Source organism: Zingiber officinale, chromosome 7A (genome assembly GCF_018446385.1).
Source record: "Zingiber officinale cultivar Zhangliang chromosome 7A, Zo_v1.1, whole genome shotgun sequence".
NCBI classification, from domain to species: Eukaryota; Viridiplantae; Streptophyta; class Magnoliopsida; order Zingiberales; family Zingiberaceae; genus Zingiber; species Zingiber officinale.
This window is the reverse complement of record NC_055998.1, coordinates 9,286,469-9,313,518: the sequence shown is the minus strand read 5'-3', so window position 1 is coordinate 9,313,518 and position 27,050 is coordinate 9,286,469. Positions and strand designations below refer to the sequence as shown.

The 27,050-nt window shown below is 34.1% G+C and overlaps 1 protein-coding gene across 2 annotated transcripts; it reads left to right on the top strand.

Annotated features, from left to right (window-relative positions):
• Positions 1 to 1,765: 1,765 nt before the first annotated feature.
• Positions 1,766 to 26,989, top strand: LOC122000951 (E3 SUMO-protein ligase SIZ1-like). 2 transcript variants are annotated; one of them, XM_042555465.1, is made up of 16 exons: positions 1,766 to 2,098; positions 3,367 to 3,447; positions 5,725 to 5,767; positions 10,414 to 10,492; positions 10,661 to 10,808; positions 14,683 to 14,816; positions 15,019 to 15,087; positions 16,839 to 16,929; positions 18,270 to 18,345; positions 18,664 to 18,737; positions 19,452 to 19,559; positions 21,638 to 21,796; positions 24,066 to 24,170; positions 24,248 to 24,328; positions 24,406 to 25,585; positions 26,484 to 26,989. In XM_042555465.1, the coding sequence occupies exons 1-16, from the start codon at positions 2,075 to 2,077 to the stop codon at positions 26,624 to 26,626; spliced, it is 2,595 nt and encodes an 864-aa protein (XP_042411399.1). In that variant the 5' UTR covers positions 1,766 to 2,074; the 3' UTR covers positions 26,627 to 26,989. The 2 variants fall into 2 exon arrangements, with proteins under 2 accessions (XP_042411399.1, XP_042411398.1); XM_042555464.1 differs by having other exon boundaries at positions 26,481 to 26,989.
• The last annotated feature ends 61 nt before the right edge of the window (positions 26,990 to 27,050 follow it).

Below are 27,050 nucleotides of genomic sequence, written 5' to 3'. Positions count from 1 at the left end.
CCATGTCCTCCCTTTAATGAGCCATTACTCTATTTTCAATAATCCAAATATTCCTTTATTTCAAAAATACCTTGACCCAAAACTAAAATTTTCTCCCTTAATATCAAATATCAAAATATATTTATTTAATTTTTCTTTTATATCACTTTCTCACTCCTTGTTCTCTCTCATCATATGTTCTCTCTCCTTATTTTATCACACACATTCTCTCTCCTCAATCTTTTCCATCACACTCTATTTCCTTTTTTTTTTCTCATCACACTTTTCTCTTATCATATTTTCTCTCCCCTCAATTTCTCCCATCACACTCTCTTTTCTTTTTTTTCCTCATCACACTTTCTTTCTCATCACACTTTCTCTCTCCTCAATTTCTTGCACAATACTCTCTTTTTTTCTTAACACACTTTCTCTCTCATCATATTTTCTCTCTTCTCAATCTGTCCTATCACACTCTTTTTTTTTCTTAATATACTTTCTCTCTCATCATACTTTCTCTCTCATCAATCTCTCCCATCACACTCGCTCCGTTTTTTTTTCATCACACTTTCTCTCTCATAATATTTTCTCTCTCCTCAATCATTCCTATCACACTCCCTCTATTCATTTTTCTCATTTCACTTTCTCTCTCCTCATCCTCTCCTACCATACATTCTCTCTCATCTTTTTTTATCATGCTCTCTCCCATTACACTTTCTTTCCTCATTTTCTCTCGTCACACTTTCCCTCTTTTCATTCTTTTCTATCACACTTTCTCTCTCATTATTCTCTCTCATCATATTTTTCTCTCATATTTAATTTTTTCTCTTATTTTTCTTTAAGAGTAAAAAAGAAAATTTTGATTTAGTTCGATAGAAAATATTCAACTAACCAAACATTACTTTTAAGAGTGATATTCATGCTCATATCCATTCACATTCCATAATACTATGATTCTCATTCCGATTCCTATTCCTAAAAAAGGAATCAAATGCTCCTTAAATACCAACAATGTTGCCTTCATTCTCTGGATTGAATAATTATCAAATTAAAAGTCTAACATAGGAAACGATGAATGGTTAATATAACCAGAAAGAAAAAAAAACAGCAATGGAAAAGAAAAACTATTGTGCATAATTAAATTCTTAGATAAGGCTCTATTAAACCATACTAAGTAATGTATCTATGATTCAGATAACACATTACATTCAATGTATCTCCCTGATAACAGTATTTTAAAAAGCACTATATAGTAGATGGACGGACACCTGCCGCCTAGTGCATAGATAATCTAGGACGATTTTATGCGGCGCTTTTTAGAATACTACTTATAAGTAGCGTTCTAAAAAATGTTAAGCGATAGGCGATCAGACACCCACAGCGCTTAGGTGACGCCTATACAGTCATAAACGACCCTTTTTGGGGGATAAACGGTAAGAAAACCTTGATCATTAAGGTATTATAGTAATTTATCATGAAATAAATTTACAAAGAAAATGAATAACATTATTGTTTATAAATATATTTGTATGTTCCTACTAAGTACGTCAACCAAAGAGGAATCTATAATTCATAATTCTAGTAAAATATTAATAAATTATATTAATTTTTTGATGATATAAATATATTATATTAATTTTTGATCTCGTCCGTCGCTTACCACCACAATCTCGAGGCAAAGCAAAATCGACGCGGATCTGATCGCGGAAAACAAATCCAATTGAAATCCGAGAGTTGGGTCCGCAACAGCGTTATGTCGACCCTGTGCTTCCTGACGTAATCCCTTGCATCGTTGATTTGCGTTTGCGTGTGCGTTTTTGTGTCGTGGGTCTGGATCAGTTGAATTGGGAGCGAGCCGACGGACACGGGGACCTTCCCGGGCTCTTCCTTGCCTAGGGTTCCGACCGATCGCCCCTCTCTCTCCTCCCGCTGAATTCCCCGTCCGACCTCTAGTTACGGCCATCGATATTCCGGACTGAGACCAGGTCCCGAGTGCGATCGAGGTGGTCCGAACCCTTGATCCTCGATTTGGAGAATTCTGTTTTTTTCTTTCCTACTAACACCGGAGGGCTTCTCGCCGTTGGCGAATCTCATAGCCATGGATTTGCTCGCCAGCTGCAGGGTATTTGACGTCGCTTGGTGATGATTCATGCGTGTTTATATTATGGTTGGAATTTCTGTTTTCCGATTCATTGCAGCATTGTGTCGAGATGTGTTATTTTTTATCTTATGGTGGTTGAAAAATATGGAGCAAGGTTTTAGGCAGAATGGCCTTTTGACTACTTTGTGTTATTTGAACTTGTTTTGTATTGTGTAGATAAGTTATGTCCTCTAATTTGGAAACTAGCTTGATTAGTAAGTATAATCATTTAATTGTTTGTTCAAAGAATTGGTTTGGGCATACATTAGTTATTTCCTTGTTGGGTTATGTTTGTCAGATTCGAAAGGATTTGGATATATGTATACAGGTTATTAGAGATCGTGTTTGATAACATTTCTATATGATTCAGCTATTATTTGATGCACTTAACATCGCACAAGGTTCAAAGGCATCATCTCTATGCCCCGCTTGTTTTTGATTTGACACTGTATGTTAAAGTGATTGAACATGTAAAGTTGCAAGTTGCTTCATTTTATGAACATTCTTGAATTTATATGGCCGATAGGATGCTGATGCTAGCAGGAGCAGAAGTTGTCTTGCTCATCAGTTATTCAGTTTTTGAGGTTTCCATGTATTCACTACTGGTTGTTCAAACTTTTGTTGGGTGGATAATAGAAACAGAAATTCAGTAAACAAAAGATTGGAGTTGATGAAATGTAAATGCATAATCATGCAAATATAAATGATTTATGACCAAATGATGTTACATGCAAATATTAATGCATTATGGCCATAGACTGATGCAACATCCAATTTTTTAAATAAATTGTAGTGTATGCTTTATGGGTACCTCTTTCATGAAAACCAGAACCTCCATCAATTAACATTTTGTTAACATTTACTAAGTCAAGACACTTTGCCTTTTCTATTTCATTTCTCAGCATAATTTGTTTCATAATATGTATATGTTTGTCTCAGATTTTAATTAATCATTCTTGCATTGGGGTAGGCATTTTTACAATTTTTATGAAATCTATATCTTTGCTGAAAGAGTTTAATTCTTTCTTGTTGCCTACTTATCAAACCCTACATTGATGCCTTTGTTGTTTTTGTTTACAATGTTTTTTTCATTATGTTTTAGTTTTCTTTTGCATCCATGCATGTACTGATCTTTTTTTTTTGATTAGTCATTGTTAGTTCATTTTATGGTAAGTGTGTGTTGGAGGGTTCATGAGTCTTGGTACTTGTCTTCCACATGCTAATTTATCTCTTCTCTTCTCTTGTGTCAGGATAAGCTGGCAAATTTTAGAATAAAGGAGCTTAAGGATGTCCTTACACAACTAGGTCTTGCAAAGCAAGGAAAAAAGCAGGTCAGAAGTTCTTATTCTGTACATTTAATATATGTACTAGCATTGACCTGGTCATGGCAACCAATCTGAAATTGGTTATCTTTAAAAAAATTCTATTAGCATTAATTTTTTCTGCACATAGAAGCAAATAACTGTTTTGAAAGATTTGTCTATTAGCTTTCTAGATGATATTAATTATTTAGTAATCTTTGAAAGAAGGATTATCAATGTGTTCCATTCCGTTGGTTCCTTTATGTCATACGCCTTGTGTCTTTAGTGCTAGAGGTAATATTGATATTTAGCTATTAATATGTTTTTTCCTATGTCAGTAATTGGACAGTATATCAGATTCCTTTTTATCATGTCGTTGTTCTCTTTTATCAACACGCTACAAATTTATCTCTCTTGTTTGGTACAAGATCATGGCAAATTTTAAGGTTATTTTTTTTTATCTTCAATCCCTTCACTAAGGTGGCGTTTGGTTCTCTCCTAGGAATCATAATGAGAATGGGTATCATAGTATTGCGGAATGGGAATGAGTATGAGCTTGGGTATTATTCCTAAAAATAATGTTTGGTTACTTGAATATTTTGAATCGGAATGAACTTAAATTTTCTTTTTTACCCTTAGAGGAAAATAAGAGAAAAAATTAGGTAGAAGATAAAGTTGAATGTGAGAGAAACATATGATGAGAGAGAAAGTGTGATGAGAGAGAAAGTGTGATGGGAAAAAATGAAGAGAGGGAAAGTGTGATGAGAGAAAATGAGGAGAGAGAGCGTGATAGGAGAGATTGAGAAGAGAAAAAGTATGATGAGAGAGAGTGTCTTGAGAGATTAAGAGCGATGGGAAAAAATGAAGAGAGAGAAAGTGTGATGAGAGAAAATGAGAGATTGAGAAGAGAAAGTATGATGAGAAAATGTGATGAGAGAGAAAGTGTGATGGGAAAAAATGAAGAGAGGGAAAGTGTGATGAGAAAAAATGAGAAGAGAGAGTGATGGAAGAGAATGAAGAGAGAGAAAGTGTGATGAGGGAAGATATAGAGAGAGAGAGTATGGTAAGAGAAATTGAGGAGAGAGAAAGTATGATGAAAAAATGAGAGAATGAAGAGAGTGAAAATAATGAGAGAGTGTGTGTGATGAGAGAGAATACAGAGAGAAAATGGTATAAAATGTGTGATGAGAGAGAATGAGGAGAGAGAGTGTAATGGAAGAGAATGAAGAGAGAGAGTGTGATGAGATAAAATATGAAGAGAGAGTATGGTAAGAGAGATTGAAGAGAGAGAAAGAAAGAGAAAATGGTAGAAAATGTGTGATGAGAGAGAATGAGGAGAGAGAGTGTAATGGAAGAGAATGAAGAGAGAGAGTGTGATGAGATAAAATATGAAGAGAGAGTATGGTAAGAGAAATTGAAGAGAGAGAAAGAATGATGAGAGAGAAAGTATGATGAAAAAATGAGGAGAGAATGAAGAGAGAGAAAATATGAGAGTGTGTGTGTGATGAGAGAGAATACAGAGAGAAAGTGGTAGAGAATATGTGATGAGAGAGAATAAGGAGAGAGAGAGAAAATGTGATGATAGAATGAGGAGAGAGAAAGTATGATGAGAGAGAATTAGGAGAGAGAGTGAAATGGAAAAAAAAATTGAACAAATATACTAAGGGTATTTTCGTCCAAAATTTAATTTTTTTCCCATTTCATCAAAACCCAAGGGAGGGGGTGAGTTTCATCCATACCCAAATTTTTGGGTTTCATTTCAAAATCTTGATTCTATTCCCATCAACCAAACACAAGGTTTGGAAATGAATCCATCCCTCATTCCCAAACCTCTAAACCAAACGCCACCTAAATGTTAAGGGTTTTTTCAATCTTCAAAGGTGATCCTGAATTTGATATGATGTGTCCTCCCATCCTCATCTCTTTTCTGCACATTGCAGTTAAGTTTTTTTCCCCTAAACTCTCACAAGTGCATTCCAATCTATGTGTTCTCTCTCTACCTACACGTACCTCCTTCCTATGGAAACAATTGTCCATTGGCAATCTGAATGTTGCCCCTCTCTCCCTATAATGAGACAATAGGGAAGGCATAGCGAACTCGCCATCTCTTTCATTGCTTCGTCGCTCTAAATCACCAAACTTAATGTAATGCTTCTTCCTCCGCTTTCAACATACTAATATATTGCAATTGTTTTCTTTGATCATGTATCCCTCTCAACTCTTAGATCGAGTCTTTCTTTTGTTCTTTTTTTTATGTATTATTTTTTTGTTTCATTTCTAATCTGGTTGGCTATTGTTGCTATTCAGGATCTTGTGGACAGGATTTTACTATTGCTTTCTGATGAACAAGGTACTTATTTCTGTCCTTTATCTGATAGATTAGACAACTCTAACACACTCTAATTGTCATATATCTCAACGACTCAACCTCTATTTTGTTGTGCAGAAGTTTTTCTTTTTTCTTTTTAATCTCTGCATTGGTTCGTCTGCCCATGAGCCAGTTGAACCTTTGCAGGGTTATTTTTGTTAGACTTCCTGTTAGCTCAAGTAATATGGCGATTTTATATTTTTGGTAAACGGGTTGAATGATATGACCAGCTTAACAAACTAAGAAAACTTTAAATACAATCAACATACTAATCATTTTTAATATACAAATTCTTAAAATATAATTTATATGCAATTGTATTATTATATTCATATCTTATTTATAACTTATATAGATTACTATTAAGAAATCTATATATTTATAAAAGGGTGGCTTATATACCATTCAACCTATTTATTTGGGGCCATAAATAGGTCAACCTGTTTATGATCAGTGCGTTTGGCTCAAGCCCAAACTTGCAAAAATCATGGGTTGGGTCATGTCAACTTTTGCCACCCTATAGTGATGTTATATCTTTTCTTTTCAGCTAATTTTTTTTTCACCCTTTGTCATTTTATTGTATAACTAATTTTTGAGACACAATTCTATGACTTTAAAACTATAATGTTATATGTATTTTAAAAAATAAAACTATATATATATATATACAGTTTCAATCATGTGATAACTCATGCATGGTTTGATTTACTCAATATGCATTACTAAATGATCCACATTTAATTTCTTTTTAAAATTATTTATAATAATAAAGAACAATCAAAAGAATAAATTAGCGCTGATGAACTTTCTTCTCTTCTTAGTTTGTTTTTTGATAATAAATTTCTGAATCAACTAATCAAGTACAACAAACTTCTGTGGTGAACAAATACAACTAATTTTGATGGGGTACTCTGTGACGTCCACACTCTTTCGTCTCCCTCAAACAGCAGAGACGAAATTCATATGTGTGACTCAAGGTTTAAAATTTCGACCCGTGCCGAGGTTTCGGTCCCAGACCGGAACGATACGGTATCGTATCGTGCCGTGCCGATACAATTTCGGTATTTTTTTATTTATATATATATAGTAATTATTAGATAAATATATTTATTGTGTATAATTTAAAAATAAGTTATATATTGATTTTATATAAGTTCTTCATTATTAAACAACTTAATATTGTTATAAAAATAATTAAATATAGTTTTTAAAAAAAAACAATTGATGTATAAATAACTCTAATTAAAATTGATAGATCATAATATAATATGTTAAATGGAAGCAATGATTCTTGTAATATTTTACTTAGATAATCTTTATAGTTCTCCAATATCCGGATTAAATAATCATAATTATATAAATTAATATAAAATTATATTTTATATATAATAATCATATAAATTAATTATTTGTTTATTTAATTAATTAATAGTTTAAATAATATATATTTAAAATAGTAAAAAAATTAGAATATCAATTAAATATCAAAACAGTAAAAAATATAAAATAATTAAAAAATATATAAGAATAAAAATTTGATTTATTAGAATTTTTATAAAATTTTTAAAATTTATTTTAGAATTTTTAAGATTTTTTTAGAATTTTTAAAATAGTAAAAATAATTTTAGAATATTATTTAATGAAATTTATTATTTTAAAAAAAAATTTAAATATATTTTTTTATATTTTATTAGAATAATTTAATTAGGGTGTGTGAAAGCCTCTTTAACATATCACAATTAAGTGGGAATGAGAATTGTTTTATTTATTTAAGTTATAAAATTAAATTTTGTACCGTAACCGTGGCTTCGCCGAAGCCACGACTCACCCACGACGCCGCGACTCAACCGCGACGCCGCGACCCATCTGACGCTCCGTGGACGCCTCCGACGGTGCCGGAGGCGTCCGGCGACACCTCCGGCGTCACCGGAGGCGTCCGGCGATGCTTTCGGCGGCGCCGGAAGCGTCCCGTGACACTTTCGGCGCCGCCAAAAACGCCGCGTCTCGACGCCTCCGTAGCCCCCGACCTTTTTGGCGCCCCGCAATGCTTCCGGAGGCACGGGAAGATTCTGGCGACGCTGTCCATGCTGCCACGCGACGACGAGCGACGCACGACGCCGACAAAATCTTCCCTAGGTTGGTGCCGGTTTCGGTGCGCGGGCGGAACGGTAAATTTCGCCAGTTCCGCCCGGCACGGAACGAAATTTTGAACACTGGTGTGACTGTTTCTCCTATCCTCTACCTCCAAAACTTCAAACCTTAATCACATCATGCTCCTGATTTCAACCAGGGGCTCATATTTCCTCAGTATTAATAGCAAGTATTGATTTCTCTCTTTTCTCCATACTACAAAATTTGGATTGGACGAGTTTGGTCTTATATCCACGACAGAGTAATTTGCCATTGCAATTCTTGTTCATGGCATATCTTTCTTCTCCAAGGCAATCAGCTCAAGTCTTAAATTCAATTATAAATATTAATGAAAAACAAGAAAATATATATGCCAGATTTGCTTTGGTTAGATACAAATTATACTCAATGAAAACCAACCAATTACAATTTATTTATACATTAAAATTACTAAATCAATTCATTAAGGTAGTAGTATTGCAATATCATGACTAATCAAAGTGTAAGAAAATCATATAATTCTATAAAAAGATTATAAGCTTATAAATACTAAATTACTAATACAATAAATCTCTAGGTAACCTTATATGCTCCTTTACCAACATTTTTATCACAAAAATAATTGATTATGTAACGGGCGGATCAAAATTCAAAGAGCAAAAATCAAAAGTGTAGGATCGAAAAGAATTTAGATATTTCTACAATGATATGATATTGTCCATTTTGGGCCTAAGCCCTCATGGTTTTGCTCTTGGGCTCTACCCAAAAAGCTTAATGCCAATGGAGATATTATTTCTTATAAACTCATGATCTTTCCCATGTGTCTTCAATCTGGGACTATGTTTGCAACCTTGCAACCCCAACAAAAAGGATGTCTCTTTGTATTGGAATCGTGAAAAGGATGCCCCTTTTTCATTTATTATCAAAAGGGCATGCCATATCGCTACTGCACATTTTACTTTCTGAAACTACTCTTCTTTTTTGCTACTTCACAATTATAGCAACTATGATTTGCTACAGTTGTAATAGATATGATCCTCTAACTACTACAACATAATGCATACTAGTATTGACCCGAAATAAATTATCTATGTTTAGTAGCTATGATTCATAGTTTTTATAAGATGATGTTAATCTGGGTTGACCAATATTGACCAGAGATAAAACGTTCAGATTACAAAAATTATGAATTGTAGTTGCTACAACACAATATTATTAGTGTGGATTTTGTTATAACATAATGTTGAACAATGTTGACAAGAGATGAAGTGCTCATATTGTAGCAACTATGAGTTGTACTTGCTACAACACAATTTATTAGTGTTGATCATAGTTGAAGTTAAAGTGTATGTTGTAGCAGCTACAAACCCGTAGCTGCTATAACAACGCCAAAAATTAATTTCGAAAACAAAACATGTATTGGCATGGTAATCAAAAAGGGGTACCCCTTCGACGATTCCAATAAAAAGGGGCACCATTTTGATTTTTGCTCAAATTTAAATGGTGTTGGGTTACATATTCTAACTTTGTAGTGATGCCAAGTATACATATCTGTTTCAATGTTTTATTTTCTACATGAGGCTCATGATACTATTGGGGTTGAGAAATTGTGGGATCAATTAACACCGCTTTCAATTGACGGGCTCCACCCTTGAAATTAATTGCAGTTATAACTAATCTAGAAGAATATTGAATCATTTTTCATAATTGAATTAGCTAATTTTCTATTTACTACTTTGATTATGTTATTATAAGCAAATGGATTCACTATTCAGTCTATGCTTTGTTAATTTAGTTAAAGATTTATCCTTGTGTAATTAATGATTGTCATTATGTATCTTTAATTAATGTGATTAATACACTTTAAGCAATAGATTAATATTGTTGTGGTTTTTTTTATTTGTTATTTTTTTTATCTATCATTTTTTGAATGGATAAAATTTTCATTTATTGGAATAAATTTTTTTACCAATTACTCAAATTTTATTTTCATTTGTAATATATTGCAACAGTTATATATAACTCTTTGTTAATTTAAATAATATGAACACATTATATTTTCTTATAAAATTATATTTGATATAGCTATAGCTAATGTTCATGTATCCTATTGGCAAATGTGATGCATTTTATGTATTTACCACAATGTTGTGGTTTATTACTGGCATTTTCATGAATATTTCTGTGCTTATAGTTGCTATGTAATAAGCTTGTTTCTCATTCTCTTCTGCTAATTGTTGGAAAATTGAGTCTTTATCACTATTGGTCCTTGAAATAGGAATTACAATATATGAACTTCCAGATACTTGCATAAAAACATTTTCACATTTTTGGAAACTGTTTCCAAGATGTATTACAAACCTATATAATGTACAAAATGATTTGAAAACAATGCCTTTTATGTTTCTTTTGTATTTTTATGATCCTTTCCTGTTCCTCTTGTGATGCCTTCTTTCACTTACACTAGTTCTTTTCCCCCAAATGCTACCATTTTCTAGTTCCCAAGCCACAGATCTGGGGAAGGAGAATTTCTTTGGGCAATGAGGAAGTGGCTAAAATAATTGATGATACCTACAGGTGAAAACAACCTAGGCCTTATTTATGCTGCCTTTCATATTTTTGGTTCGATATATTATAGAATGGGATGCAACATGGCATTATCAACTTGCTAATGGAATAATTGTGAAGAAAAATAAATCTCTTTCATTAAAAGTGTAAAACTTCACATTTCTGTGTATCTGGCAGAAAAATGCAAGTGTCAGGTGCAACAGACCTAGCATCTAAGAATAATGTCACAGGATTAAATCAGATTAAGCCAAAAGAGGAACTAGAGGATTATCGTTCAGTTCAATGTCCCTGTAGGAACTCAATGGATAATGAATCGACAATTCAGGTAACCAAACTTCATGTTTTGTGTTCAATAATCTTTTGCTGCATCTTGTTCTTTAGTTCATAAATTTTTTAGCAGGCAGTTCTTTAACACATGATTAGAATTAAATAATTCTCTCAGGAATGTTATTGCTTGCATTGGAGTCAAATAGACTTATTCAAACTCAAGTTTTGAATTATCTAAAAGAATGTACTTTTACATAAACATGGGATTCCAAAGACATCATAATGAAGAATTTTTTATGTATGAATTCTGTTTTTTGCTATTTTCTGTAGTAACCTTGTTACTAATCAAACCTAGAAAATTAAATTATTGCAGTTTAAATCAAATTCTTTTATCTTTCTCATTTTTTTAAAATTAAAAATGTCGTTTAATTGCACGTTATAGTGATTATCTTAAAAGATAATAGTCAGTGTTAAGATGAATAAGTAGATCAATTCCTCTTTTCATGATAAAAAAAATTTTAGGAAAACCAGTCTTCTATTCCTTTTAGATAAAGTTGTTAGGCAACATTGTTTCTTTTCTAACATGACATACTATTTATAGTATAACTGCTTAGCAATTCTATCCCAAAGAACCTTACATGACCAACTTTACCAAATGCATTGTAATATTGTATATCAAACGTTACTTTAACAGTAAACACAAATTATGAAAAATAGAATCCTTTGGTTTCTTGAGGAATAAAAATATTGGGCTCCTAAAACTTCATTTCTAATCAAGCCTGCAGTGTTTAACAAATATTGATTTTGTAAACAAGTTCTATCATCTGTGATCTGTTAGGAAAGCTTTTCTTATGAGTTATGGTTTTATCATCTATATTACATCTCTATCACAGTCTTCTTTAGGACTCTATTCAGCAGTAATAATCACTTTTGATAGTTTTTGTTCGTAAGGCCATTCTTTAATTTGAAGAATAATGAATAGTCTCATGCTGCTATGTTTCCATTCTATTCCTCTTCTCATTCAAATCACCACCATCTTCTCTTCTTTTCACTTCCTGCTGATCTTTCACATCACCAATGTCTTTTCTCTTTCTCTCATTACCTTTCTCTTATTATCATATTTCCTCTTGCAAAGCTTCACCCCAGCTGTACCTTGACTTACTGTTACCATGCAATGCCCTATTGATTTATGGTAAGTCTTAAATATTACCAAATTGTATTTATGTGTCGGTATCACCATGGCATTGGATTAAAGTTGTTTGCATTTGGTCTGATCCAAGGCTTGAGACATTGATGTGCAAATAAGTGATCCAAGAGAGTTCTATCAAGACTCAAAGGCTCCATCCTTTTATAAGGGTATTATCTATATATATTAGATAATATATCGGTATATATTAATTACCATAATATCAGTATATATTAGTTAATATATATCTGTCAATTAGGCTAATTAATAATTATCCTAATTGTGGTTTCCTAAAATATATCCGTAGTCTGTATATTTATATGTCTCACTATTCAATAAAGTGTATGTATTCTTTTTATCTCGAATAACAAAGGGATAGACTCCTATTCGTAATATCACGGTTGTATCATAATCATAGAATGATCACCAATCAAATTTACAGAAACTATTTTGATACAATGTTGGGATCATACTGACAAATAAATGCACTGAAACTAAGGGGCTGCTTGGTTTAGTAAGGGGAATGGGAATAGGAATGAGAATGATATTAGTGGGGAATGATAAAGAGTATCATTAATTTAATGGGGGCTGTTTGGTTTAGTATGGGAAATGAGTATCATTAGTAATGGGGGGCTTTTTTAAGGAATGAGTTTCAAACCCCACTAGTTTTAGTGGGGAATGGATGATTGCTAACAAATAAGGAATGAAACCCCTGTGAAAATATGAAACCCTCAAACCAAGCACCTATATTTCATTCCTTTCCCATTCCCCATTTATCAAACCCTCTAAACAACCAGCCCCTAAAATGCATAAAACACTATGTGAAGCAAGAAAATAAGATGAGATTGAAACCTTTCACCATAGTTGCAAAGATCTCTGAGCATAATCTAATCTGAACTAAAAATCCAACCTTGAAACATTGCCTTAACTTTGCCCCGAGGTCAAAGGAAAATAAGGTGTGAGCACATAAGGGTAAAGTAGTATAAGAGGGGATGTGCATAATATAAAATCTTATAAAGGAAAACAATAAATATACAACTTGTCGATGTAATTTCATATCCTCTTAGCATAAAATAATCACCAAATAATTCTCATGATTTCTCTTTGGTGTTGTCTTCATTTCTTATATTTTCTCTTTTATATTCTTACATTTTAAAATCTTATTTTATTTGTAAATTAATAGATATTATATAAAGGGCATACGACCCACAATCTACCTAATAAAGGATGCATCTTATATAACAAGTGAACATCTAGCAATCCACCATATAAATGGTAAATGACCCATAATCCACTCCGAACACAAGCTTGCAAAAGATCCTTTAGGATATAGTAATATGCTTTAGTCAACTATTTGTTTGAGGGTGGAAGGCAAAGTTGAAATACACCTCAATACCCAAGGGCTTTTGTAAATTGTCAAGATTTCAATGTAAAATGTGGATTGTGATTAAATATGATGCTCAATGGCTTTTTGTGCAATCTTATAACCTCCTAATAAAGCTTAGCTAAACAATCCAAGATGTTGGGTCGACAAATGGGTAAGAAGTAATAAAGCTTAGCTAAGCGATCCAAAGTGTTGGGTCCACAAATGGATAAGAAGTGTGTGAATTTAGTTAATGGTTTACCACTACCGAAATTGCATCATGTCCCTTTCGGGATCTCATTAGTCCAACCATGGACCATAAAGTCCATGATGATATGCTGCATTAGTACTCGTATGATCACACTCTATCCTAGTATTGCTCTCGCCTAAATATGCTTTAACTTTGCAATCCTGATGGGATATGTTGCATTAATATTTGTATAATCACACCCTAAACGACTCACTAGAAAGCAGCAAGCATGTGGATTCATGATTCTAGCAATTTATGGACTCCTTACCAGAAATTAGCAGACATTGTTTAAAACTTGAGGGAAACTTACCTAAGTTGTAAATTGACAAGAACTCCTTGCTAAGAACTTCACGAAAACAACCTTTTTTCTAAGAAAATTCTAGCATAACTAAGTGGACATATCATGTGAAAAAGGGAACAAGTGTAGCACGTGGACAGGTCACACAGTAGCAAGGGGAGAAATAAAGAAAGGAAAAAATGAAAAAGGGGGCAGCTAGGGGCATGAAGCTCCCGCTAATGCGGAGTTTTGGGGAAAGGTTGGACCACATTGGGTATATTGTATGCATTTTTATCTTGCATTGCAAGAGATTATTTCTGCGACTTGAACTCATGACCACAAGATCACACGGTAGCTTTATAATTAGATCTAACAACTCTTCTTTTTCTAAACCTCTAAGGTTAGCTTTATAATTCTTGTATTTTCTAGTGAGAGCCTTTATGGACCTTTCCCTCCATTTTTTGCATTCTTTATATTTGCATTATATGTTACAGAAACTAGAAGATTTGTCCTCTTAACTTTGTCTATTCCATCAAATATAGTCCATTCCTACACATAATAGTAGCTTGAACTGTATTTACTTGATTTGGGTTAATGAACGAATGATTATAGCAACATTTGACCCACATGCACTACATTGCTCACAAAATCTCTAATGAGGCTGCATATTTGGTCCGAATGTGTTGTGGCAGCACATATTGCACATGTGAATTATGTCTTTTTAATTTATGCACATGTATGTCTGTATATGTCCTAGCAAGGATAATGTGACGTTGTTGGGTAAAATGTTTAGCATAGATATTGATACTTACCAAAGCAAAATGTTGCTATTAACAATTAATTTTTCTCATTGCAGTGTATGGATCCTCGATGTCAAGTGTGGCAGCACATAGGCTGTGTAATTATACCTGAAAAATCTATGGAGAGTGCTCTGCCTGAGCTTCCATCCTGTTTTTATTGTGAATTATGCAGAATGAATAGGGCTGATCCGTATGTCATTTATGTCTCTCCCACATTACATTTACTATGATTTTTAACATCGCTTTTATAAGCCTCACCTTATTATTGTCAGACATGTTTAAACAACAAGAAGGCTACATGAATCTTGTTTCTCTAGGGGCTTTACTTATTCCCTGTTGTTTCATACGATCAAGTTACAGAATGTTGATACCCTTTGCATTGCCTAATACAGATTCTGGGTAAGATTAGGGCAGCCACTACTTCTCACGAAGTTGATTTCTTCCGTCGTCACTACTGAAGGGTGAGTTCCCTTGTAAGCCAATGTTGTTACATGTATATAACAGTTGGCTTGCTGATAGATCATGAATGCTTGTCCTTCGAGTTCAATATCAAAGTAGCAGTGTACGATCACTTGACAAAATCATTTCTTAAGTAATAAGATGATTTAATTTTTTGTGGTACTGGTCTCCTGTTTTTTTGTGCCAAGATGTTCTATTCTCTGGATTCTGAAGTTGAGGGATGGAAAGTCAAATACCACTGATATACATCTTTATAAATTTGTTTATGCCACATATATCTAGTTGACTTGCCTCAATGACCTGGTTACTTCAAAGTCTAGTTCCTATGTGTTGAGGTCTTTGTAAATTAAAATGAGATGGTCACAAAGATCTTATTTAAATTATGAGAAGTAAATAAAGCATTGGAAGCCAATGAAAAATGCCAAAACTTATCAGTTAATGACTTATTTAATGGGAAAGCCTAAATGTTCCTTCCTTTTCTTTGAGAAAACCCATGCAAATTTCACAAATTGTACTCTAATTTACCTAAAGATACTGAAATTATTCTGGTTTTGCAAAATTATTCTTGTTTGTTGAATAAGATAGAGAAACAATCTGCTTGCAATGGTCAGAGGTAAGCATGCGGTATTAAAATGAGAGATCACTAAGGGGAAAATATAGTTATTTATTGTGAACATTATCAAACCTCACATAAAGAAGACAACAATGATAAAATCTCATTCTATAGGATTCTTCAGAAACTCATAGTCTTGGCATGGGAATTGGATATTTCTTGAGAATTGAAAACCATAGAGTACCAAACATGGGTTTCTCAAGATCCCATCGATTCCCAAGTCATGGGAATTTAAATCCACAAACCAAACGATCCTATGTAAATTCTTCAATTAAGTTATTAACATCATAGTTGTACCTTTTTGTCAATTACATTTAGTAATAAGTGAGCAATGTTCATTCTCCTTGTATCTGATAATGTGTTTCCATTATTGGTACCAACTTGGGTGATTTACTCTTTCTAGTAATCAGATGCAAAAACTCTACAAATATGTGCAAACAAAAAAAGGGGCTGGTTCTTTTACTTGCTACCACAGGTGATTAAAGTATCTAATCATCTGTCCAAGGTTTTGGGCTTGAATCCATAATATGGCGCTATGGCATGTAATGCAAGAGAGTCTGGCATGTAATACAAATTATAACCATAGTTTCATGTTTTTTTTACATTTTTGTTTGTCTGATTAATATTGACATTAAGTTGTGGTTGGTGTCATCGTCTTTGAGCTCTAAAATTAATCCATCTGGCATCAATAGCAGGGTTCGAACTCACATGGTCAAATCCCAACAAATTTAAATGCCTGCTTAACCATCCAGACACTAAATATGAATTAGCACCTCCTCATGATAATTACATATGAATAAATATTGTTGAGAATTTGAAATAGTGTTTAAACTTAATCATTCAAATATGTTTTTCTTAGTTACCTGGAATAATAATCTCAGCCGTAGTTTTCCTTGCAAACGTTCCTCGGATCTTTATACAATTATACCAAATGAAGCCAAAGACCAAGGGAACAATAAACAATTACAAGTGATTTTATACTTATTTATTAGAGCAGAGGAGACCTAAATTTTAATTATTATCCCTATGAAGTTCTACATACTTGGTGGTACGGTTGTCTTGTTTATGCTTGTTAACATTTATGCTTGTTTATATCATACCCACCCTTCTCTTTTTTTTGTGTTTCTTCTAAATTTTCAGCACAGTCACATTACAGAGCATTGAAAGAACTTTTCAATTTTCAAGAATAAATAGAGAAATGACACAGAGGAATGAATGTGATGATCTCCAGGTTGGCTTCTGGACTTTCTTTTTTGTTATGGGATTTTCAATTAGTGTGACAAGGTGGTCCAAATAAGGTCAGACATAAGAATACAAGAACATTTTATTTTACTGCATATGGCTGTGAGGTTAGTCTATATTTTAATTAGTAGGGTAGACCATATCAGTAATACAGTGATCATTTGAAAATGCTTGATCTTTACTCAAATTTTCTGGTAGTGGTGTACGAGATATGTGTAACTTCTTTCATATGATGATATAACTAAGACGCCCATTGTGACAACCACCTTATACTTGGGCCTACTGGCACAAGATTTCTATTTTAGTTTCTCTAGTTGTATCATGTATTAACCTCCATTTTAATCCTAATCAATTCATTTCTGGCTGGCATTTTCACCATTCTCTTCAACATGAACTTATGACTTTATTTTGTATTCATTAATTTTGTAATATTTGTAACTTTACCAACCACACCAATTGGCATTCATCATTTTTTATCTTCATAATTAAAGCTTGCTGACCCAACCAAACACTATTGAATGGGATACAACATTGTCTCAAGGGTACTGGGATTTGTTTAATGGATCCACTCACTGAATATTTGCTTTAGTTTAACGTTGGCTCGCAACCTAACGCAACTCTCCTTCTTTATCCGGGCTTGGGGCTGGCCATGGAATTCATCATGTGCAGATATGTGCCCACACAAAACTGGTTGATATTGAAATGTATCCTATACCATGTGATGGCCGGTCATGTCTAACTTAGTGGTTAACTAAGATATGTTTATAGATTTGGAGAAAACAGTAGTATTAGATGTCTGGGAGCATTATCTATCATAGATTTTGAAAAATTAAGAGATTACTTAGATGCTATAACAACCAATGGTTTCATCCCATGCAACACTCATATCGGTATTAGCATGGTATAATTATTAGTCGGGAGGTATGTAATATTTTTGGAACTTCTACTCTAAAATTTTAATTCAATTGACTTTATAATTGCTATAGGTTTATATTTGTATGAAACTAAGGTAAGTGGAAGAATATAATAAGATTAAAACTCATTTGAGTTGATATTGAAATGCTTTTAAGCATGCCATGTGTCTATGGCATGGAACCTAAATATTATCATTCCAAACAAAGATTGAAACTCAGCACAGATTGCTACTTTACACTTAGTACCATATTGTTTCTTCCACTTTTACCTATCACTGCTCTGCCAATATTTCTATTACTAACATTTATCTGCCTCCACTATTGACTCATCATCAACACTTCTATTGCTGCTGGCGTATGATATTAAGAAAAAAGAGGATCACAATGGATCAGTTTGTTTGTGTATATTGTGCAGGTTTGGTGTCTACTACTCAATGACAAGGTTCCATTCAGAATGCACTGGCCACAGCATGCAGAATTGCAAGTCAATGGTACATACATTCTGATCTTTTGCTGATCTTTTGATAATGTTTAGCATTTCTTGTCTAGCATTAATGTCAATTTGTTGAGTTTGTTTATTGTGTTTTGCTTTGTATTCATAATCTAAACTTCTCCCATTTTTTCATGTGTTTAAGATTTGCATTGATGGATACTGAATTAGGGATAACCAGTGGCTAATATCTAGTGCTCTGCTCGCTGCAGATTGAATAAATTATTTTTGTGATGATATGTTGGCATTATACCAAGAGCAAATTTGACATGCATGACTATTTTGGCTATATGTATGCTGATGCTTCCATTTTCCACAGGGGTTGCAGTCCGGGTGGTAACCAGACCAGGGTCTCAGTTGTTGGGTATCAACGGTCGGGATGATGGTCCACTGGTCAGTCCTTTCATTCCTTGATGCACATTATTACCATTTGAAGTGTATTACAACAGTAGCAAACTTTGATCATTCATCCCGTGGATGGTCTGAATTTATGCCTTGTAAATCAATTATTTGCTGCCTGTGCTATGTTATAAATGCATCTTTTGAACCAGCTTTTTGCTCTTGGAAGTTGGAACTATCACTTGTAGTGGTATAAATGAGATTTAATCGGAAAGTGCAGTTGCATTATACTCTTGTTTTACATAGGTCGTTGAAGACCTAGCCATCACACTAGTTTGATTATTAATTCAAGTTTCACTAATTTTAAGAATGAGCTAAACCCATGTGAATTTCTTTTATGTGCCATTTGCTTGTAGAAGTGTGCATAGGCATTGAAGAAAGTATACTTATCAAAGTTAAACCACTTGTTATAGCAATTTACTCTTTGTTTGCACTTAATATTGTTCTTTGGAACTGTATAAGTGTGATGAACACATGCCAGGCTTTCTCATAATTGATACCCCTATATCCGCAAGCACGTGCATGAAAATCACATCAGAAGTAAGAGATATACCTAGACTAGGCATCTTATGACTGGTAAACTTCTTTCTGCATACATCTCATAGCTTAATGTTGTAATATGTGAGCTAATTCTTTGAATTGCTTATCTTAAGCATTTTTGGTTTCCTGTATAATTATTCCTTCAGTTGGTTTATTTGGTCTTTTCAGATCAATACATTATGCAAGGAAGGAATCAACAAAATTAATTTATCATGGCGTGATACTCGAGTATTCTGCTTTGGAATCAGACTTGTAAGGAGGAGGTCAGTGCATCAGGTATTTGCTCAAGTTTGTCTTACATCTTATAAATGGCTCTGATGGTGTTGCATTAATTTGTTACTGGTCTAACCCTTTGGGTATTTAAAAAATTAATTATTGTATCATACACACTTATCTTATTAATATGCAAGGATTAACATATTCTTCGTTAAATAGTTATGTCAGGCACCCATCTGTTATCATATTATTAGGGACACATTATCACGTAGTTAAGCTTAGAAAATAACCTGTCTTGAGGAAACTGAGGATCTGTTAAGTTCTCCAGAAATGTGTATCTTTTTGCAATGAAATTGAGAAAGAAATTTTTCTTATTTGCAAGAAAACTTGATCAGGATAAGAAAAAGAAGCATATTGATGCATTTAAATTTTATATACATTTTTTGTTTGGTTCTGTTTTTGTTTAATTTCAACCATACCAAATTGTCATACAGTAAAAAAAAAAAAAAAAGGCAGCCCGGTGCACGAAGCTCCCGCCATGCGGGGTCTCGAGGAAGGATCCATTGTACGCAGCCTTACCTTGCTTTTTGCAAGAGGCTGTTTCCAGGATTCGAACCCGTGACCTTTTGGTCACATGACAACAACTTTACCGTTGCGCCAAGGCTCTCCTTCTCCAAATTGTCATACAGTAGCTAAAGGAAATATTAATTACTTGTGAATTTCTAATTAGCTTTTTATTCTGAAATTACTAATAGTTAAAGTAAGTATTACAATATATGTTCTTAACTGAAGTCAAAGATTCGGTTTTGGTCCAACACCTAAAAAAAAGTTTAAATTTGGTTCAATTTGGTTTGGTTGGTATTTTAGCTTGATTTGTTTTAGTTGGGTAAATCTTATTTGGTATAAACCAAGAAATTGGAACCGAATGTAGCCAAACATTCATTCAAATTTATGTTTATGTTCAGTTTTCTTAATTTTGAAGGGGAGCTTTGGCGCAACGGTGAAGTTGTTGCTTTGTGACCTAAAGGTCGCGGGTTCGAATCTTGGAAACAGTCTCTTGCAAAAAAGCAGGGTAAGGCTGCGTACAATGAATCCTTCCCCGGGATCCCATATGGCGGGAGCTTCCTGCATCGGGCTGTCATTTTTTTTTTTTCAGTTTTCTTAATTTCAAATTGTACCAATTGAAGAGTCTAACTATTCGAGAAGTAGCTAACTATTTTAAATAAGAACTATATATACTCAATGCACATTTAGCTGATCCAAACTAAACCCTCTAATTTCCTACCAAGAAAGGAAACGGCTAGGGGAAGAAAACGGTAGAGAAAAAAAAACACAAAAAGGATTGTAAAATATTTTCCATTCAATTTTTTCCTTTGACGGAAAGAAAGAGGGATGGAAAAATTTTAAAATTCTTTCATTAAAGATTAAAAAAGGAAAAACATAAACTAGAAGTAGATTTTAAATGATTTTTAAAATCATTTTAAGCTCATATTTGAACTCCATTCCATGCGAGAGGGGGATTCCTGATTAAATTGGATGGAGGTAATGTAATGGAAAGAGAGGAACAGTGTAAGTGGAGAATGTTTCTGTCACCTTATTTCCTTCTAGACTTTCTTCCCTTGTAGGATAACGCATCCTTAGGGACATTTTGTTCAGTTCATTTTTATGGTAATTTGGTTGTGTTCAATTTGTAAAACATTTACTACGACATGTTGGATCCTTTTGTGTTGGTTTAATTTGCTTTGAACCAAATGGACACACCCTTAAAAGGATATTGCATGATTGGGATAATAACCTAATGAGATTAACACGACCTTTTCAACATCTCACCAAAATTGAATACTCAACAGAGAATTATTATTGGCATTTCTAAGATGGAAACTGGAAGGGCCTGTTTAAATTTCAATTGAACAACTTCTCACCAATTCTTTCCAGTTGAACAGGAAGTATAGAGAAATTTATGGTATAAACAGGCCCCCATCTTTAGTTTTTATTTCCATTTCCCCACCTTTTCTGAATTTTCACAATGTTACCATTATCTCTTATTTTTTCATGTCTTGTAGTCTTCTTTCTTGTTAGCTTGTTTGCTATTTGGAACCTGCTGTTTCCTTTTATAAGGTTTCTCAAACTTGTTTCAGGTTCTTAGTTTGGTTCCCAAGGAGGAAGATGGTGAAAGCTTTGAAACTGCACTTGCCCGTGTCTGTCGTTGCATTAGTGGTGGAGCTGCTACCGATGATGCTGATGATAGTGATATAGAAGTGGTTGATGATTGTGTTACAGTCAATCTCCGTTGTCCTGTATGTTGAAGATCTATCTTAGACTATAAATGTTCATATTATGCAATATTATTTAAATAACACCAATTGAGCTACTATCTTGTTTGGTGGTTTCCTTGGGCAATAATTTAATTTTTGGAATCAGCCAATGGCCAAGAATCAAAATCAAAACCCTCATACGCCCCTCTACTTGTATATAAATATAATTACAGTTTACAAGTAGGTTTTCAACACTATTCGTCAAGCTTTTTGAATCTCCACCTATTGCATATATATTCAATTCTTCTAGGACCTCTCAAAGAGTTAATAAATATTCCAAGTTTTTATTGGAATTATCAAATGAGTTAATCATCACCTTAGATTGCTTTTTAATTGAATGCCAATCTATTGGCGTGTTTTTTCCTCTCTTGAAACATTGGTTTAGAGACCACATGCATAACTTTATTACCATCATATAGCTTCATTGGTTTAGTAAGATTATTGCTTGACTTCTATTTGGTTTAGCCAAATACAATTAAATGTAGTGAGGGCTACTATATCATGTATTTTTGATATTTTATTATGCTTTTATACTTTTTCATGATATTGGATTTCATCCTAGAGCACAATAACATGGTAGATTTCTAGTATCCCAAGTTAATTCTATTTACTACCTACGTTTTGATAAATTTGAGTAAGATAATGATCCCTATCTTTATATTAACTCAACTTTTGAATCCATAAAAGTGTTGACATGTTTGGGACTTATCATAACATCCTTTTCAAGCATATCAAGCAATGCTTTTTCTAAAAAATATAGATACCTGATTGAACTGCTTTAATGCCCATAGAAATTAGAATTCCTCAATGCACATATCCCACACATTTTCTTCTAATGTCATCACATGTAATTATAATATTATCTATCTAAATCCCTTGCCCAAATCCAGATGTGATTTGCGACATAATGCTTTGCTACCCTTTTGATATACCAAACTGAAAACAGCAGTACTAAATTTAGTTTACCATGATCTGGGAGATTGCTTCAGCATAGGACTGCCTGTTCAATGTACATATGAGGCATGCTTAGCAATCATGGTCAATTCGGATACAAATCAACAAGATGGATCAAAATCGACAAATGATGAGAAATTAGGCACTCCAGAATCCCTTCTGTTCTACTAGATCAATAAAGCAAACGGCTAAAAGCTCACCACATCAATCAAAATGGACTAAATCAAGCATGATTTGGAAGAATTAATGATTGTTTTCTAAACAATTGACCAATATATACAAAACCTCACTTGATTGGATGATTCTAAACAACTCTTCAATGGGGTAGAGTCTTAGTCCAGGTTGGGAAAGGAAATGTGGAAGGAGAAGAAGTTGAATCCTAAAGAGAAGATAAACCCAGGTCAACAACAAATCATCTTGTGCGGACACATGACCAAATGTGGAGATGGGTATAATCTCAGTTGATATGTGGAGATCATGTCAGAGGGAGGAGCAACAGTATATTCAATTCTTTGGGCTACCAGAGTTTCCTAAGCTGGTGTATTTTGAATATTAGGTAGAGATCATGGTGACAAGGACTGTATGAGAACAGTGATAGATTAACATATAATTATTCATGTAAATAACTAATATTAATAACGATACTAATATGTTACGGATGCCTAAGTTGTGCCAGCCCATTGACACCGCTAAGGACGCCTGTCTATCTAATTTATTTGACTAAGGATGTCTTCATTACATCTCTTGGATGTTACATAATTATAACTGTCCTCTTTCGGAACAAACTATTGTAACTTTAGATGATCGTTGATCTTTTTTAGTCATTTTTTGAAGATGATTGAGCATTATTTTTGACTCTCTGTATGCATGATTTCAGGGATTTTAATTTCACGCCAGTTTATCACTCATATGATGTCATTAGCTGGCTTAATCTTGTGCATTATGATCAACTATGATATGGTTACTTTGTTTTTAAATTCTACCATTATCATGGTTAAGATGAAAATGAAATTGTTCAACTTCCAAAAACTTAAATATATTGGTTGAATTTGTAGGTGAAAATGGTGTACTGAATTTTCATTGTATACTGTGACAAACATCAACCAAAATTTCTATAAAGGGTTCTATGCCTAGCCATTTCAATTGTAACCACTCATAGCTATGCTCATTTTTTACTATCTGGTCCATTCCTGACCAAGGGAATCCTGGTTGTATCACACCCACTATGCAGGCATATTTTTGAAACCATCAATTTGCGGAAGGACTTCCTTTAATTGTTAATTACCTTTTTCGACAGATGAGTGGATCTCGGATAAGGACAGCAGGCAGGTTTAAGCCTTGTATGCACATGGGATGTTTTGACTTAGAGGCTTTTGTGGAACTTAATCAACGCTCTCGGAAGGTTTTTGTTGTACATGCTTGTCTTTACATGTTAATCATCTAACTTCATATCAAGTTCTTATTATTTTTTTGATGCAGTGGCAATGCCCAATATGTCTCCAGAATTATTCCCTTGAGAGTATCATTGTTGATCCCTATTTCAATCGCATTACATCCTTGGTCGGTGTTTTTTTTTTCAATTAACTTATAGTTTGTTTATTTGATCTATTTTTATTGATTTTTCCCTTTTGATACAGTTGCAAAATTGTGGTGAAGATGTAACTGAGATTGATGTTAAACCTGATGGTTCCTGGCGTGTTAAGAATGAGGGCGTATGTACCAATCTTTCCAAGTGGCATCTGCCTGATAGTTCCATACCCGTTGATACATACACAGAGGTTACGGCTGATTTGGGGGATATGAAACCTGTTAAGGAAGATACTCCAAAAGGGCATACAAGTTTGAGGTTAAAGCGAAATCGAGAGGGAGTTTGGGAGGTCAGTAAGAAGCCTCTGTCCTCTCCTAGTCATGTTTTCACTGAACATGAAGATCACAGTTCAATAATCCCTTTGAGCAGTAGTCCAGCTGGTAGTTATGTAGATGTGGAAGGCCAAAGTGACAATCAAGATACTCTTCAGAATTATGAGTTTTCTTTGAATGATGGCCATGATCTTGATTATCCAAATCTTGACTTTGATCCGACATACAATATTGACAGTGGAGGCGCTCCTGCATCATCAAAGAACACGGATATTATCATTCTTAGCGACTCTGATGATTATGATGACAGACCTAATTTAATTTCCCCTAAAACTGCTTATGATTCTCGTCCTACTGTTGATAGTGAAATTCCTTTTTCAGTCAATACTGGTGTTTCAGAAAGATACACTGAAGACACCGGCCTGACCACTATTGGGAGTTCTGGTCTTGGTTTATTTGAAAACAGTTCTGATGATTTTGGCATACCCATTTGGTCAATGCAAACATGCCCTCAGACGAGTTCTGGCTTCCAACTATTTGAAATGAACAGTGAAGTACAAGATCCTTTAGTCGGTGCACATAATACCCTTGACTGTACATCAGTTCATGGGTATAATTTAGCATCCAATGGTAGTTTGGGGGGTGCTTCAGAAACCATAGACTATCCTGCTTGTCATTCACATTCTGAGGTCCATGGAAACTTGATCGATAATCCTCTGGCATTTCCCAGCAATGACCCTTCTCTGCAAATTTTTCTACCCACCGAACCAACTTCAGCTCCTCTGCAGTGTAGCACAAGTGAGCACCTAGAAGTGCCAAATGGGGCAGCTTCTGATGACTGGATATCACTTACACTTGCCGCTGGAGGTAGAAATGAATCTGCTTCTGTTAATAGGTCAAGGCCAAAGCAGCAGTCTTCATCAAGGGATAAAAGAATTGAACCATTAGAAGAAACAGGTTTGTACCTACCCAAAAAATGGTTGCACTGCTTCTATATTGTGTGCTTCAATCTTTCTAGAACACGATCTAATCAAAACAAGTTTTAACATCAAATCTATCTTTTCTATATGTTGTAGACTTCTGGTTGTCGAAGGTTCAACTTCTTAATTCATGCTTTGCATTGCCTTTGTGATACAGGAAGTACATAACCTAGGTCATATGTAAGCATTTATAGTAACAAGAAATGTCTCTGCTTTTCAGTAAATTTGAATTATTACCTCACTTGATCAGGCACACTGTTGTATATGCTGTTGTTACAAAACTAGGTGCATATTTTATGTGTTCTTGGGGCATAAATGCTATGATAGTTGGACTGTTCTTCTATTCCGGTAAATGTCAGATCTCAGATGTTTAATTAAATTTGAAGCTATATTGTTTTGGGCACTTATTTTGTTTATACCCCCCATAAAGCTATGCTACTCATACAAGTAGGGCCCTGTTTTATGTGTTTTCTATACAGTGAAATGTTATGCTTCTTGGGCTCTTCCTGTATCCCAGTACTCACAGTGCGAGATTACCTAGAACCATATCCGTGCTTGACACTCACCATAGGCGACTTAACATGGCTGAGAGACCTGATTCTTCTATTTTTATATAACACAGCTGTACATAAATTTTTAAGGTGCATATATACGATTATTTTATAAGCATTCTCATTCTGGCTTTGTCCTGCTGATTCTTTTATTTTGCTGCCCTCTACTTCACCTTGCTCTTAGCTTCAATATGTTTATGGTTTTGCTTTTATTTCTGCACTTGTTATTGTTTCCATCTACAACTTGTTACCCAATTTACTTTTATTTGAATTATCAGTGTTTTACCTGTCGTTGTCATCTTGTTTCAACTTACGGTGCAGCAGCTTTATTGTTGGGCATGAGTAGTGGAAATGGAGCCAGCAAATCAAATTTAGAAAGATTTTGCAATCCTTTCTCACATCCAAAGCAGCCCCGGTCTGCTAGGGCTCGATTGTTGTACATGCCAATAGACTCTGATTCTAATTAGATATCGGGGATTCTTGTTGTGATTGCCTTTTGGAGAGTCTTCATCTATTTTGCCGCTTGAAGACTGGTGGATCCTCCCTGAACAGAAAGAAAGATTACCTGCTGTCTCCCAGCCAGTACAAAATTCCATTGGGGTTTGTGCTATTTCATCATTCATCTGTCTTTTCCAAATTACTGATCAATACTGCCAGGTTTACTTGAATCTTGGGCGTTTATGATCTTGCTGATGTATTCGACCCAGTTGGTTGATTCGCGCCAAATCGGTAGCTTGGCTTGTATATTGTATTTAGTTTCTAGAATTTATTTCGTTTGTAGTTCTGATATCCTGTTGCGACAAATAAAGTGATGGGACCCATTTTGGAAATTTCAGAATGTTAGGCCCATACAAGGTCTTATGGGTCTTATGATGAATGGCCTGTTTTTTT